The sequence below is a fragment of the Colias croceus genome, chromosome 13 (assembly GCF_905220415.1).
Source record: "Colias croceus chromosome 13, ilColCroc2.1".
In the NCBI taxonomy this organism is placed as follows: domain Eukaryota; kingdom Metazoa; phylum Arthropoda; class Insecta; order Lepidoptera; family Pieridae; genus Colias; species Colias croceus.
The window spans coordinates 602,250-617,978 of record NC_059549.1 but is presented as its reverse complement, the minus strand read 5'-3'; the positions used below and the strand labels follow the sequence as shown (position 1 = coordinate 617,978).

The following is a 15,729-nucleotide window of genomic DNA, read 5'->3' as shown; positions in this document are numbered from 1 at the left end:
ACTGCCAGCCTTTGTAGTGAACACCAAACATTTAGATCACGAATATCGGGGAATGGTAAGTGGTAAATATACAATTAGGTTCTTGTTTTTAAATAGATTCAGTTATTTTTAAATGTAAAAGAGTCTTTATTGATTTTTCGGTTGCTAATTAGAGATAACATTGAATCGTAATAAATAAGAACAGGATTAAAACGAATTACGAATGTGTATTAAAAAATCACCAAAAATTTAATAATCGTCTATCCTCTCTTCACCAAATAGAATACATAACTTAACTAGATTTCCGCCCGCGGCTTGGCTCGCGTTTTCAAAGAAAAACTCGCGTAGTTCCCGTTCTTGTGGGATTTCTGGGATAAAAAGTAACCTTTGTTTTATTCTGGTTCTTCAGCTAATATACCAAATTTCATTGCAATCAATTCAGTAGTATATGCGTAAAAGAGTTACAAACATCTATCCTCACAAACTTTTGCATTCATAATTATGTATTGTCGTACAAAACGAGAACATGTATTTTCAAATCGGTAAACTTATTTCAGCGAATTCCCTAACAACATGAATTTATTATCTAATCATAACAATTCTATTATATACCCTTAACTAGCTGTGCTAGCGCCGTTTTACCCGCAGTGCTCCGCTCCTGTTGGTCTTAGCGAGATGATATTCCTATAGCCTTCCCGATAAATGGGCTATCTAACACCGAAATAATTTTTCAAATCGGACCAATAGTTCCCAAGATTAGCGCGTTCAAACAAATAAACTCTTCAGCTTTAAGCGCGTCACACACGGTGAAGATAGGTACTATAATATTTTATGTTAAGATTCTCTAATATAAAACGTTATAGTATTTTAAGGTATCCGGTATCAGCGTTCTGACCATCATTTTTCTTTTTGTCATTGCGTACTAAGACCCCTTTTGAACCGCCATCCTGTTACAAATGACCCACAAAATTTCGGGTCATTTGTAACAGGATGTAGTATCTTCACCGTGTGTGACGCGCTTTATAATATTATTATAATAGTATTACCTATAGTATAGATAACATGTTTACCACACGCTTTATCCGTAAATGGAGCTTTTAATTTACAGAAAGTTTGCTAAAAATATAACAGAGTTTACACTGACTCCAATACCAGCAATTTTCGCTCGACACGGAACAGGCGTGGTTCAATATAAAACTGTTTTACTGTTAGTTTGTTCGGACATAACTACGGTAGTATTATGAAAATTGGAAAATAATGTTTGATATTTTGTCTTTTGTCTTGTATATAGGTAATAAATACTTCGCTATGAGATTAGGTTTCCAGAAAATTAGGGATTTTCAGAACGTATGAAGTAGTTACCTCCTTCTATTTCTATTGTTTTTTTTTTATATTTAAAAATTTCGATTGATTTCAATACTAAAGGAACCTAATAGATTTATTTACCTATGGATCTTAACTAATTATTTCAAATCAATTATTATTATTTTCTAAAAACACATTCTGGCAGAAATAGCATCTGATGATCTGATCGTATTATTAAATTGCATCACAGTTTAGCTTACATTACCCACTCTACTTTATAAAAAGAGACTAACAAGTAAATATATTTACGTCGACAGCTAAAATTTGTAACCTAGATACCACTCGGCGCTCGTAGCGTCGTCAGTGACGGAAAAGTTAATTATCTTACCTGGAGTTAGACTCTTTGGGTCTCAGCACACATATGGGATCGGAAAGGGATCGTAACCGTATCGCCTCGAGCCGTTCAGAATGGTTTGTATTAAACTCCCTACTGCAACGCACACTTATCGGAATAGTAACGTAATCGCCTCCGCTCGGAACAGGCTCCGAACTTGCAACGGCTCATCGTCCCCGCGCTTACGTCTCTCCGTCCCCGCGCTTACGTCTCTCCGTCCCCGCGCTTACGTCTCTGCCTGCTATGACTTGCCGTACGTTGCTTGGTGTCGCCTAGCCGTAGCCGAGTTGACGTACAGGCGCTGCTGATACGCTTTCGTCACGTGCATACGGTAGGTTGACGCCTGGTTGACAGCGAGGCGAAAGGCGTTACGGTTACGATCCCTTTCCGATCCCATATGTGTGCTGAGACCTTTTCTGTATTACATAACCACGGATGTATAGTACTAGATGCAACTTCTATTTATTATCACATAACCAAATTTATGTGTTTTACATTATAGTATAATTGAAATCGTGGACGTGCGTCGTGCATAGATACTAGATAAGTACTAAAAACATACGGTTTTTTAACTACTAAAAATTTATAATTTTTATACTGTAAATATCATCATAATCAGACATGTTTATAATTAGCACTGCAGGGACTAAGGGCTCCTTTGATGGCAATGTGCTTGAACTTGTAATTCTTGAACATTTTAGTTTCTTTTCCCTTCAATAAACAGAGCAGTGTTGTCGAAAGAAATGTGTATTTTAATTGATATAGTTTATGTAATAAATAAAATATGTAAAGTACTAATTCCAATTATGTAGATACTTACTGAATTCCGGAAACACTGAGGTTGAATATAAGAATATGTAAGTACCTAATGGTTTATCGTTCAGCAAAATTGCAAATCATTTCTCTGTTTAAAGGTTAAAATATCCAGTAAATAAAATATCCAATAAAAAAGTTAAAATATCCAGTATTCTCTAAATCATCATCACTCTACAAAATTCAATTCTCCATTTCGCTATTTTATAGCTCTTATCGAATCATACGTAGAAATAAAATGTTATTATGATACCGTAATAGAGCTTTAGTTTCAATAAGGTACCTCTAAAACTTCTTAACTAAACCATCTAAAACTTTGTAGGTATCTTAGGTATAGGTTTTAATTGGAATTTTTAATTTTATATTGTAGTATTTACTAATGTGTCAGTAGTAGTAGCCAGTAGGTACTTAAACTTTTACTTAATTATATATTTTATAGTACCTAGTACCTCATAATATAATACACTAGAAATATTCAGCTCTATATTATTGTTTTAGTATGAACTAGCTTCCACCCACGACTTTGTTCGTGCATCCCCGTTTTTCCTCGTTCCCGCAAGAATTTCGGGAAATCCTTTCTTAGGGGACGCCTACGTTATGACATCTACCTGCATGCCAAATTTCAGCCCGATACGTCCAGTGGTTTGGGCTGTGCGTTGATAGATCACTATATCAGTCACCTTTGAGTTTTATATATGTATATATATATATAGATTCATGGTATTCATATTTGTAGAATTGTCGCTCAAAAAGTAGCTAATAGAAAATTGTTATAGGTAAAATAAATTATAATTTGAAAGGGCTTCAAAAATTGACTATTTGAGTTTGACACAGAGATTTTACGTTATAGAAGTTTTATCTCAACTATTTTTTGCCCTATTCCATTTAAAATCACTCTGATTTCAATATTAAAATCATCTAAGTTAAAATCAATAATTATAGTCAACAGTTACAAAGGTCAAATTTGTTACTCTTTACAAATTTAATTTAATTCAAATCTTTTTAAAATGGTGTCTAGAAAATAAACACCAATAAGAGCTTTAATTAAGAGACCACTGAGAGAAATATAGTATTTAATTACAATAGAAATCGTAAACGATAGTTGTTCATCGGTTTGAGTCATAAAAGCCAAATGAAACATTAATTAATTATTGAAGACCTATTAATATCGACAATGAGTGCCAATCTTGATGTTACCTACTGTAGTTCATAGTGACAGAATACTAATACCAATAGATATGTACTAACTATAAACTTTATTATAATACTAGCTTTCAGCCCGCGGCTTCACCGGCGCTTTCAAAGAAAAACCAGCATAGTTCCCGTTCCCGTGGGATTTCCGGGATAAAACCTATCCTATGTGTTTATCCAAGTTACCCTCTATATTATGTATGCTAAATTACAATTGTAATCGGTTCAGTAGTATTTGTGTGAAAAAGTAACAAACACACTCACATACTCACAAACTTTCGCATTTATAATATTAGTAGGATAGGATAGGACAGTTATATAGTGCACATGTATGCATGCGATCATAAGTGCACTTATCACTCTCAAAACCCACTAAAAAGTCCATTTGGTTGTCTGTAAAACGTAAGTAGTTAGGTACTCTTGTTAAAATTAAGGAGACTACTATGTAAATAAAATTACTATTTTTAATTAAAATGTCTTGGAATAAAGCTTGGCCAACAATAAGTATTTGTTAAACCAATAAAAATATGTAAAAAAATAAACGAGTTAATAAAATAACTAGGACCTATATAAAACTATAGTTATTTTAAATCTTAGTATATAATTATACAAGTTCCGTATTTTAACGGTAGTTAGTAATAGTATCATTAAATTTTATTTTCCACGAACTGTTAAATCCACATTATGAAGCTAATTCCCAAGTTATAATTCTAAAGTTATGCACGACATAAAATATGCAATAGCTACAGCCTATTTCGCGGGAACTTTTAATGGAGTAAGTTTAATCTTTGGATACATTAATTTGGTGTTACCAACGAAAAATAGAGGCCTTGTTTTATTTATGGTGTCTTTCTGTATTGTATTTCTTGCGTGGGCTTCGAAACTTTGTTGAGAATACAGCTTTTGATAAAATAAATTGCCTATAAGTACTATCAGATATCTTATTACTTTCATAGCTTATTTTCGTCGACATTTTGTATTAAATTCCAATGTTGTTTTAACAATTAATCATATTAATGAGCTAATTATAACAGTTTTTGTTGAATCGTGTTTAATTTTTTTTTATAAAAGTTATCCAATTAACTCAAAAATATCTCGACAGGTTTAAAATTATAATTTATCGTGAGAAAGCAACAATATCTATAACAGGCTATATTTGTTTGGCGTCAACCGGGATCGAACGGAAAGCCGCTAGGGTAGGTATTACATAATATTATTACCTATATATAGGTACCATGTCCCATAGTAACAGTGACGTAATACAAAAAGGTAAGGTACTAATAATTGTTTAGCATACAGAAAAGGGATCACCTTAAGGGACGCTCGATTTAATCGACCCACATCTTATGGTGTTATGTATATTTGTAAAGATTAAGAGTGGATAAAATATATTATACCTTATTTCGCATAATAATATAAGATACTAGCTTTTCGCCCGCGTCTTTGCCCGCGTTGTCAAAGGAAAACCCGCATAGTTCCCGTTCCCGTGGGATTTCCGGGTTAAAACCTATCCTATGTGTTAATCCAAGTAACCCTCTAAATGAGTGCTAAATTTCATTATAATCGGTTCAGTAGTTTATGCGTGAAAACATACATACATACATACCTTACCTCTTTATAATATTAGTATAGATTATTATATTATGCCTTAGAATTCTTATTTAGAAAATTATTAGATATAAAATTGAGAAAAATGTCAGAATATCTACTCGGTAAAAAGATAAATGTATTACAATGATGCAATATGCATTTCCTAGGATTAACTGTGACATGACACTATTATGTAATCATTTATTTATGTGGATATTGATAAAATAAAACAAAACCATACAATATATTATTTATTAAACTAAAAATAATACAAAGTGGTCCTATTATTTACAACAATCGTTTAGTTTTTTCCAACTTTTTAATATCAGCGCCATCTATGATTCATGATGTGATTTACAAAATTTATTAAAGCGCCATCTTTTGATACAAAACGGAAGTTATATAAACTAAAATGGAGATTTTTCAATCAGAATTAATCTCTTCTGCGACTTGTTGCCATTTGGCGACTAGAGACGACACTGTTTTATGCTTCATTCCTATTGAACTGGAGATCTTTACCTGTGAATTAATTAAAATAAAATTATTACTTGTTTATGGTTAAACTAGCGGTCCACCCCGGCTTTGCCCGTGGTACATATTTCGCAATAATATGCCGTAATAATACGCCTATGTTCTTTATCAGGGTCTAAAGATTGTCTGTGCCAAATTTCGTCAAAATCGGTTGAGAGGTTTAAGCTCGAAAGCGTAACAGACAGAGTTACTTTCACATTTATAATATTTGTGGGGATTGTGCCTTATAAGTTATAGTCTTTTGTTTTATGTTTGATATCAGTTGGCGGTTCGGTTCAATATTATTTTTTAGACATACAAATATAGGAAAATTACAACTATTTCAATTTTTCTACTAATTCAAAAGATAATTATCCTGGAACATTATTGTAGTATTTTCTTTTATGAGTAAATAATATTATAATGAATAAATGGCGTTTAAATCCGTTATTTTATTAATTTCTGTCACATTAGCAATAATGATTTATTGCTAACTAGCTTACCACCCGCGGCTTCGCCCGCTTTGTCTCTAACCTAATAAATTATATACATACTAAAACCTTCCTATTCAATCACTCTATCTATTTAAAAAACCGCATCAAAAACTGTTGCGTAGTTTTAAAGATTTAAGCATACAAAGGGACATAAGGACAGAGAAAGCGACTTTGTTTTATACTATGTAGTGATTTCAACATGCTTAGTATCTAAATTCCTTATACTATTAGATTCCAGAAAAAATACAGACTATAATAAAAACAACACCATCAGAAGACAATATTTTAAAAACACTAACCTTACTCTTCCGTCTACTCTTTTCCTTTTCACATTTCTCAATCTTCTCCACTGATTTCACTTCACTCTCTCTGTATCTTCTCTCTTTTTCCTTTTCACTCTCCCTGATTCTTCTATCCCTTTCTTTCTCACTCTCTTTGTATCTCTTATCTTTGTCTCTCTTTTCACTGTCTCTGTTGGATTCGGGAGAGTTGGATGCTGTTGGTGGACCGGAAGAATGCTTTTCTAATTCTGCTATATCGCTGTAGAACGATAGAAGCTCGTCGCCTATCTCTTTCTTTGGTTCCTGAAAAGATAATATCAATATTACATGAAAAAAAATTACATAAAAAGTGGTGTTAGAAAGTTAAAGTTAGTCATTAATGAACATATATTATTTCTTTTTATTTGTTGGATATGAACAAAAACTGTCATTATAAAATTATAATAAACACACAATAGTGTGCAGCTTGTAGTCATAATAAGTGATGCATGCAGTTTGTTGTATACAGTTTCCTTAGTTATAGAATGTGGACTAGAACTAGGACTTCCTTAGTTATAGAATGTAGACTGTAGAATGTGTGTGTGTTATAAATTGTTGATTGTGTGTGTGTGATGTATTATGTACATTTCATGTATGTGTATTTAGTTATAGAATGTGGATTGTTGATTGTGTGTGTGTGTGATGTATTATGTACAGTTCAGGTGTGTGTATAATGTGTTAGAGTATCTGAGTTTTGTATTGTGTATTTAGTATACCAGCACCAGCTTGCGGCGCTTCACTTGCAGCATTAGTTGCGTGCGTGTTTCGTAGTGTTTGCCATGCGGTAAGTAAAGTAAAAAATATTTATTCAAAAATCTATATATTTATAATAAACATACAATCTCGTTGAACTTATGAAAATAAGGCTGTTAACACAGTAAATAGAATATACATCATTTGAACCCAGATGCCCACACTAGACTCGTGGCCTGTACTGTGAGCATCAATGCAAAATATAAAGAAACAAACAAAACTAGACATGTATGTAAATGAAATGTCGATTTATTATAAGTGGTATGTAATACTGTGTAGCGTAAAGTGTTAAGTGTGTATTTGACGATCGTGTGCAGTATATCCAGCTATATTATACTCACGGGCGGCGGCGGGGGCTGTACTTTCGGCACATGTGGCACAAGCGGCACTTGCGGCACATCGTCGGTGCCGGGCGGGGGCGGGTCGTCCCACGCGGGGGGAGGGGGGGTCGGCACGCGAGGGGGGGTCGCCGGCGGCGGGGGAGGGGGAGGACTCTCCTTTAGAGGGAAATAATATTATTATGATGTAACACTGAGTTTCAGAGTACTTTATTTGACTAAATATTTAAAAAGATATTTTGATATGGAATCAAAATTTAAAACAATCATGCCCTGTGTTTCAATTTCATAAACACACTGTAAAAACACTACAATAATTGACGTTATATTGACTTAGCGTTTTGGTATAAAGTCCAAAAATCGACCTCAGTTCATGATTTTTTTTCAAAAAAACCTGATTGTAAAATAAACAAATTAAAACAACCATGCCCTTGATCATATTCGAAACTTTAATATACATTTTTTTTTGATATGTACATTAAGCATCTAAGAAGAAAAACGGTTATAACTAGAGTTAATTTTCGGTATTAAAAGGGAATTCTACCCGATTCAGGCCTTTTTTAACTAGCATACATACCCTGTCCGGCGGCGGCGGTGTAGTGCATATCTCCATGTCCGTGCTGGCCACAGCCGGGTACTCCCACTGCAGCAGCCCGTCCGCCTCGCGCTTGTAGCTGTAGCGCCCCGCAGACCTGCCCGGGTTACCCACGTTAGTACACACCCGGGGAAATTCGTGTAATGCCCCGGGAGTTTAGCGGTGGATCGCGTTTTAAGGATTTGAGAAAAAATATATATATATTTTTAAAGTTTGGGATACATATAACGCAGAGTTGCTGGATTTTAAGGAAGAGACGTTTAATTTCAATGTGGGCTATATAAAAAAGAACGAAAAGTAACTGGATTTGCGTTTGTTTTTAAAGTAAGCTACGTAAATAAAGTTTTAAGAATTTGAATAAGACGTTTGTTTGCAAAGTTGGCTACATAAAAACGATCGTGGAGTAGATTGATTTGAAAGAAAATACATATCGTATCATTGCAGTAATAAGGCCGGCCTTTGTACTCTATCATTCTTTTAATAATATTTTATTACTATTATTTTTACTCAAATAATATGTATATTTCTACCTTATATTTATTTAAATTTAATAAGGATAGTAACTGCGCGGTGGCCGCACGCTTCGTCTAACTGCAGCCTATATCGATCGCCCTTTTGATTGTTTTAATATTTTTATAATACTGTTTTCCTTGCAAATGTTCGACTATAAGCAAATAAATTAATTTTAACTATAGAAATCATTATTGTAGTTATTATTTCCATATACCGTATACTTAGAACACGATACCACAAACTAAAATCACGGGGCCAACTTAAGCTATGACACATAGGACCAGTTCAGAAACGTATTAAAAACCCAATTTCTGGACCATTCCCATAAAATTCAAATGTTCATACTAAACCCATGAGCTGTAAGGAGCTTCGTATAAAGAAACTCGACCGCCATTCGATTTTCCTCCTTATACCGTTCTGGAAAAGATCAAAGTGCATTATCAAGAATATAAATGGCAAATAACAAAAATGTATCTTACCAGATTCACGCGCGACGTATCTCAGCATCCGATGGTCTTCTTTCTTCCAGTCGCTTCAACGATTTGTTGGAACTTTTAGTGGCTTTATACAATTATTTTTATCGGCCCGTATTAATACCTCTTAAATACTGACTTATAAACAAAACATAGCAGAAATGAAGCGAAATAAAACATTGTTGAAATAGCATACTTGGTATTTTGAATTTAATTTTTATCACTAATTTTACACTTGATGGTTATCAAATCGCGAAAATCTATTTTGTCTTCAGACTTAAGGTCAATAATTACAGAGAAAAACAATCATACACATTTAACATTTCAATCAAGACTATAAAAAAAACAATAATCACTTAATAAAGCTAAATAATATAAATCTCACTAATTCTTAATATTATATTAATAAGGGCCAGCGGATAATTGACACAAATGTTAAGTTAATAACACTTTTATCACTTACAAGTTTTCGGGTTACTGAATTAAAGAAACTCAAAATTATATCGATAAATATTTTATTTAACAATAATAATTCAGGTACTTTTTATAACAGTTATATCACAGTATTGTAAATATCACAGTATCTTTAATACTAGTGCATATGCATTTTATGCATACATAATATATTATTCCATGTTCTTACTCCCGTGTAAAAATGGTTTAAAAGTGTAATTTGTATGTACATTGATTAAAGCTCATTTTTTAATTTATAACTGACTAAAAATAAAAACATTAATGTGTGTATCACATATATGTAGGTTAACGAGACAACCACGTTCGAATTGGAAGTCAATATTTTTTCAAAGTTCATTCCTAAACATTATGTAATATTTGTATTGTATTGCCAAAAAATAGTGATCAGACGATATTCACGGTTAACAATTACATATGTTTGATGTTAGAATATGGAAGATAAAATTTTAATCGACTACATTAGAAGCAGCATCTTCATTTTCGAATCCGGCTCGAAGGACCAAATTTTACATAAATATTTGTTTTGATAAAATAATAAAATTAATTTGGAAAACTTCTTTATTTCAATTTTATTTATTCCATATTCTCTAGCCAAACTAACACAACCTAGGTTTTACGATAAAGTGTAACAACGTATAATGTTGGTGTCATCGTGTGAGTGTAAATGTACGTCGCGATCTAGTGTTATACGTAGAAACATTTAAATGTATGTACCAATAAATTGCTCTAAACATGAAACTTATAAACTCGTTTAATTACTGAAGACTAATCTTGTTTAATTCAAATTACATTCAAAATGGTAAAATAGCTAATCATATCTCAAATAATAGTTCCCTAAATACATTTACACGGTACAGTATATCTCGTACCATTACGCGCATAGATGAGTCTTTCATATTAGGTCACTTATATGTGCGCGCGTGTGCGTGCGTGTCCGTGTACGTGTCGGTGTAAGTTTACGCGTGAGCGTGTGTGTCGGTGTACGTGTAATTGTACGCGTGTGAGTGTGTACGTATTGTCGTATGTGTATGCATAGTTGGGAGTGTGTGCATGTACTATCGTAGGTATATAGGTACGCGCGCGTGTATGTCTCATATATCGCATGTTCGTATTGGTGTACGTGTGTGTGTGCGCGCGCATGTATCTCATATACAACGCGTGCGTGCGTGTGTATCGGCGTACGCGTTGCGCGCGTGTGCGTGCGAGTCTATATATAGGGGCGCGTACCTCTGGAAGACGCAGTGCCAGCCGGGCGGCGCGGCGCCCCGCTCGTGCGCGCCGAGCGCCGCCGCCGCGCCCGCCACCCAGCGCCGCCAGTACGGCGCGGACAGCGCGCCCGCGCGGAACGCTGATACTAGCGTCTGCAATATTATAATATTGTTAGACTAGTTGTCAATGTAGTTGTCATTATTTCATGTCCGAACATGCTTAGCTGTCGAATACTATAAAAAGCCGCTTTCCTTTGACTCGTGGCGCAATCGTACGGATCGTGCCTAGGGGCTCGGACGTTGTTTATGCGACGTTCGACCCAACTACCCTCACTTTGCTAATAGTCGTTGACTAGCTGCGATTTGTTATCAACTACCTACATCAATTAGGTAGCTGTGTAGAATTGCAGTACATTCTTATTACATTTAAACTAATATTTAACCCAGCCTCTCGTGTTTTTTTTTTAATTTCTTACAATATTTATATTATGTTAATAAATTAGAATACAAATACTTGATTTTTGCACTAAAAATTATTTTAAATCGGTACAATACACTACATATAGAATCTCAGAAAACGAACACATGTAATTCTTTCTAGTGAATTAACTTTCAAAATTATTTCACCTAACTAGGACACCTAGGAAATAACCAGGTAAGATTAAAATAGAAAATGGTTATCTTAAAAGTTTAAATACAACTGGAAGAACAAAAGACTCAGAGAGAACAGAGATATGCTTAAATCTAAAGTCAAGAAACAACTATTGATATACTCTTTGCAATTGATATGTTAATTTCCAACATCATCTACCATTAATAAAGTAAATAATAACTCACCTGCATTTGTACCATCATCTCTTGCACCGGAGTGAGCGTTGCCGTTTGCACTTGTATCAGATACTTTATCTTAGCTTCCACCAAATCCGCCAAGTCATCTAACGCTTCATCTTTCTTATCTTCGTTCAATACTTCCCCTTTCGTGAACATCAACCCGTTGCCATAATTAATAGCATTTTTCGGAGCACTGTCTTCATTCTCTTCGTTACTAAAACCTAGCCCCATCCGTTCACTTGAAAACCCTTCAATATGCGTACTATATTTCGTTGTATACGCCGGCACTTCTATCTTCTCTTTCCTTGGAAGAATAGATTTAGATATCCTGAGTTTCCTAGTTTCGCCTTCCGTTACATCAGTAAGATAAATATTCTTCTTTTTTTCCTTTTCAGGAGGTGGCGGCGGTGGTTTATCTACTATTTTAGTTTCATCTATATTAACTGCACTAGGGAATAACGGTCCGTTTGTATGTTTGTCTTCTAGACTTGGGGTAAGACTACGCGGCGAATTCGATATACTTTTATCATCAAATATGTCTACTTTTTTACTTTTAGCTTTTGGTAGTTCTTTTTGCTCAATCTCTTGTAATAACTCATCAATGTCTAGATCTTTCACTGATTTAGGTGAATTCGTTCTTGATGTGTCATCTTTTATTATCTTCTGTAACTCTGACGGAAGTTCACCACCGAGTTTTTCTAACAACATCGCTTTATCTTTGAGTTTCTTTAACAATTCACTTTCATCTTGACTGTCTTCATCTGATTTTGTTACCGGCTTGGGAGTTAATTTACTTTCCTGTAACAAATATATCATGTTTTGATATATTAAAAACAATACTAACACATATTTAATATTTTTATAATATATTTGTCACCTCAGATTGAAAACTTAGCCATCAAAGTGCATAGTAATAATCCAATCCCGCTAAATTCTATATCATTAAATAACTTGAACCCACTAAGCAAAAACTATAAGATGACATAATTATTGCAAAGTGTTTCCAAAGTTAGGTAATAATTAAGAATTAAGTGATCCTGAAACATTACTGTGTGGCTATTTGCCAGTTGCATTTCAGCTTGCACTTCTCATCATTGGTAAGTAATACAACAAACTTAATAAGGGATAAGTAATTTCAATCATTCTAGCTCATATAAAAAAAAAAATACACACATTTCTACTATACAATGATAATGATGCCATTTCTAATGTAAACACAGTAGAAATTGCATCATCTTTATTAATCTCAATCAAAAATAATCTAATAGCTACATTTAGAAATGTAATTAATATATTATTATTTTTATGGTACAAATATCTTAGGTCTGAACTTCTATACAATTAAATATCAGTTTCATATAGAGCATCATTTCCTAATTTTCCAAACAAGAAATTAATTATTTTAATACACATAAAATAAAGTAAATACCTCTTCCTTCACAATTTCTTTACTCTCTTCCGGTTTCACTTCCACAACCAAGTCAGGTGGTAGTTCCGGACCTATGGGCGCAGAATAACTCTGATTATCAGGTAGCGAGGGTCCATACTCCACTACATTGGTCTTCTGCTTCTTTGGCTGATGCTTTGGTGGTGGTTTTGGAGTGACCGGCTGCGGTTTAACGATCTCTTGCTCGTCGTTGGATTCCGAATCTGAGTTGTGGTAAGATGTGATCAGTTCTATTTTGTACCTGTAAAAAAAGGCTTAATAAGATACAACTTTCTAAATTCAAAAGTGCGTCTATGTCGTCGTAAATCTATGTTACTACAATTCAAAAGTCTTATTGCATAAATAAAAGTTTGATTTTGATAGCACTGAGTTTTCATATAATACATGGTTAATTTTATATCATTTATACAGATGAGATATTTTTTTAATTCACATGTGTTTTTATAATTATTCTACTACTTTTTTACTTACTTTTTTAGTGTGTGGAAGCAATTTTTGGTAGAATTTAGAAGAAATTTCATGAGATAGCATTAAAATTTACTATTATAATTCTATTCATAAACTTACTCATCCTCACTGTCACTGGAAGGCCTTTTCTTTGGGTTTTTCTTGTTTTTGGAAGTTTTCTCGTTTTTCTTGGAAGATTTTACGGAAGGCTTAGTTACTTTTGCTGGCGTGTTCTGTTTCTCCGCTAAAGCCTGTTGATACAATTGCCATTCCTCCGCGGATACTTCTGCTGAACCTAAATAATATAAACATTTGAATGAACAATAAAAAATGATGGTAAATTTTTATATTTTTGTATTTTGACCATTTACAAGCGCTACTTTTCAAAGTCTATTTGATTAATAAATGTATGAGTTTTACACTTTATCTAAAACTAGTTCTGCTCCGCAGTTTCACCTGCTGCTGCTGTTGGTCTTAGCGAGATGATATAATATAGCCTTCCTCGATAAATGGGCTATCTAACACAGATATAATTTTTCAAATCGGACAAGACGTAGTTCCCTAGATTAGCACATTCAAACGAACAACCAAATTCTTCAGCTTTATAATATTAGTATAGATTGTCTTCAAATAAATATTTGTAAAATATAAACACACAAAACATACCTGCTGTAGTCAACTGTTGTTGCGCTAATTTTAATGCCAATAGATACTCTGGAGGTGCTTCCCAAGTGACTGCATTTGTATGTTGGTTCCAGTAATATGTGAAACCACTGTTCTCATCGTAACAAGCAGACCAAGCTAAATAGTTAAGTTTCACATTAAAATTGTATAAAATCATGGAAAACATTTTTTTTTTAACAACGAATGTGTATTCTTCAAACTTAATATAGATACTGGTGTAATTAAAATCTATAGTATAACTACTGATTTTTAGTACTTAAAGTTGTAAATATTATAAAATTAGTACATATAGGTTATTACTCTGATAACAACACTTACGGCAATGTGATATTGGCGGTGGATGGATGGCGGCTGAAGCATGATCATTTGTCGCATAGCTTGTTGGCAACTTTACACTTCCTTGCGGCTTCTTGGGCGCTGAACCACCATCGTCGGAATCATCGGAATCGCCATAATTTACAAGCAAACCTAGCGGATTAGCTTTACTCATTCTTATAACTATACACGTTTAGAAGTATTTTCATAATATGTACTGTTTCACTGAAAAGTCCTCATCAAGGTTTGCACTTTATAAAAAAGGTAATAAAATATTGCAATTGAATTTGCGAGTAGATATTATTTTTCACAAAAGCGTTTTTTATTACTGACAGGTGTCTGAAAATGATTAATGAAGTTAAACCCATAGACTACAAAAAAATATTGCCATTTTTATTAAAACCATAGATGGCATAGATAATAAAAAAAATGTAATTTCTTAATTTACCAACCTTGATATTTCGTATATTGTAAAGGTTTCTAATGTTATAACATTATTAAATATTAATATCACATTATTTCAAATATTATGTACTTGTAGTCTATGACTGTGCGCACTTGCTACTCTGTGGCATTTATTCCTTGCCTTGTCTGTAGGGGTAATTTAAAAAAAAAATGTTTATTTTGAATTTTGAAATCCTCCGAGCTCCGAGTTTGAACTTTGAAATCGATGCCTCAATTCGATTTCAATTTTCGTTTGTTTTATAATTTTTGTCTCGTTTCTGGTACATACTCTATTTTACTAATTATAAATTATTAAAGAAAGATTAAAGACTAAGATTTATTTTATAGAGTTAGTTTTTTAAATAATCAAATCTTGGACGAGAAAAAGTAGGTAAGTACGGTCTACGGTCTACTTTTTTTAGTGATCTGAACATAAATTTACATTTACAACACACGTGCTTACTAGTTCAGGATACATCACCCATTTTTGCAAGTGACTACTATCAAGCTGATTTTCCGTTTGTAGCTTTATTTTGATGAGACATCGAATAATTTCGTGTACGAAACTCTCGATTGTGGTAGCTAACAGAGATAACAAGGATAAAATTTTT

At 33.5% G+C, this 15,729-nt stretch overlaps 1 protein-coding gene across 1 annotated transcript; it reads right to left on the bottom strand.

Moving 5' to 3' along the window:
• Nucleotides 1-5,510: 5,510 nt before the first annotated feature.
• Nucleotides 5,511-15,023, bottom strand: LOC123697023 (formin-binding protein 4-like). The gene is made up of 10 exons (XM_045643441.1): nt 14,678-15,023; nt 14,342-14,476; nt 13,796-13,970; nt 13,211-13,469; nt 11,788-12,579; nt 10,894-11,103; nt 8,265-8,438; nt 7,691-7,846; nt 6,576-6,860; nt 5,511-5,791 (listed from the first exon to the last, which is right to left on the bottom strand). Exons 1-10 carry the CDS (start codon nt 14,847-14,849, stop codon nt 5,696-5,698), a joined length of 2,454 nt encoding a protein of 817 aa, XP_045499397.1. The 5' UTR covers nt 14,850-15,023; the 3' UTR covers nt 5,511-5,695.
• Nucleotides 15,024-15,729: the final 706 nt, after the last annotated feature.

Coding starts and splice junctions, on each gene's coding strand:
- LOC123697023 (XM_045643441.1), bottom strand. CDS start 14,849: ATGAGTAAAGCTAATCCGCTAGGTTTGCTTGTAAATTATGGCGATTCC. Junction 14,477..14,677: donor ACCGCCAATATCACATTGCC/GTAAGTGTTGTT, acceptor TTAACTATTTAG/CTTGGTCTGCTTGTTACGAT. Junction 8,439..10,893: donor CACACGCACGCACGCGTTGT/ATATGAGATACA, acceptor ATCCACCGCTAA/ACTCCCGGGGCATTACACGA.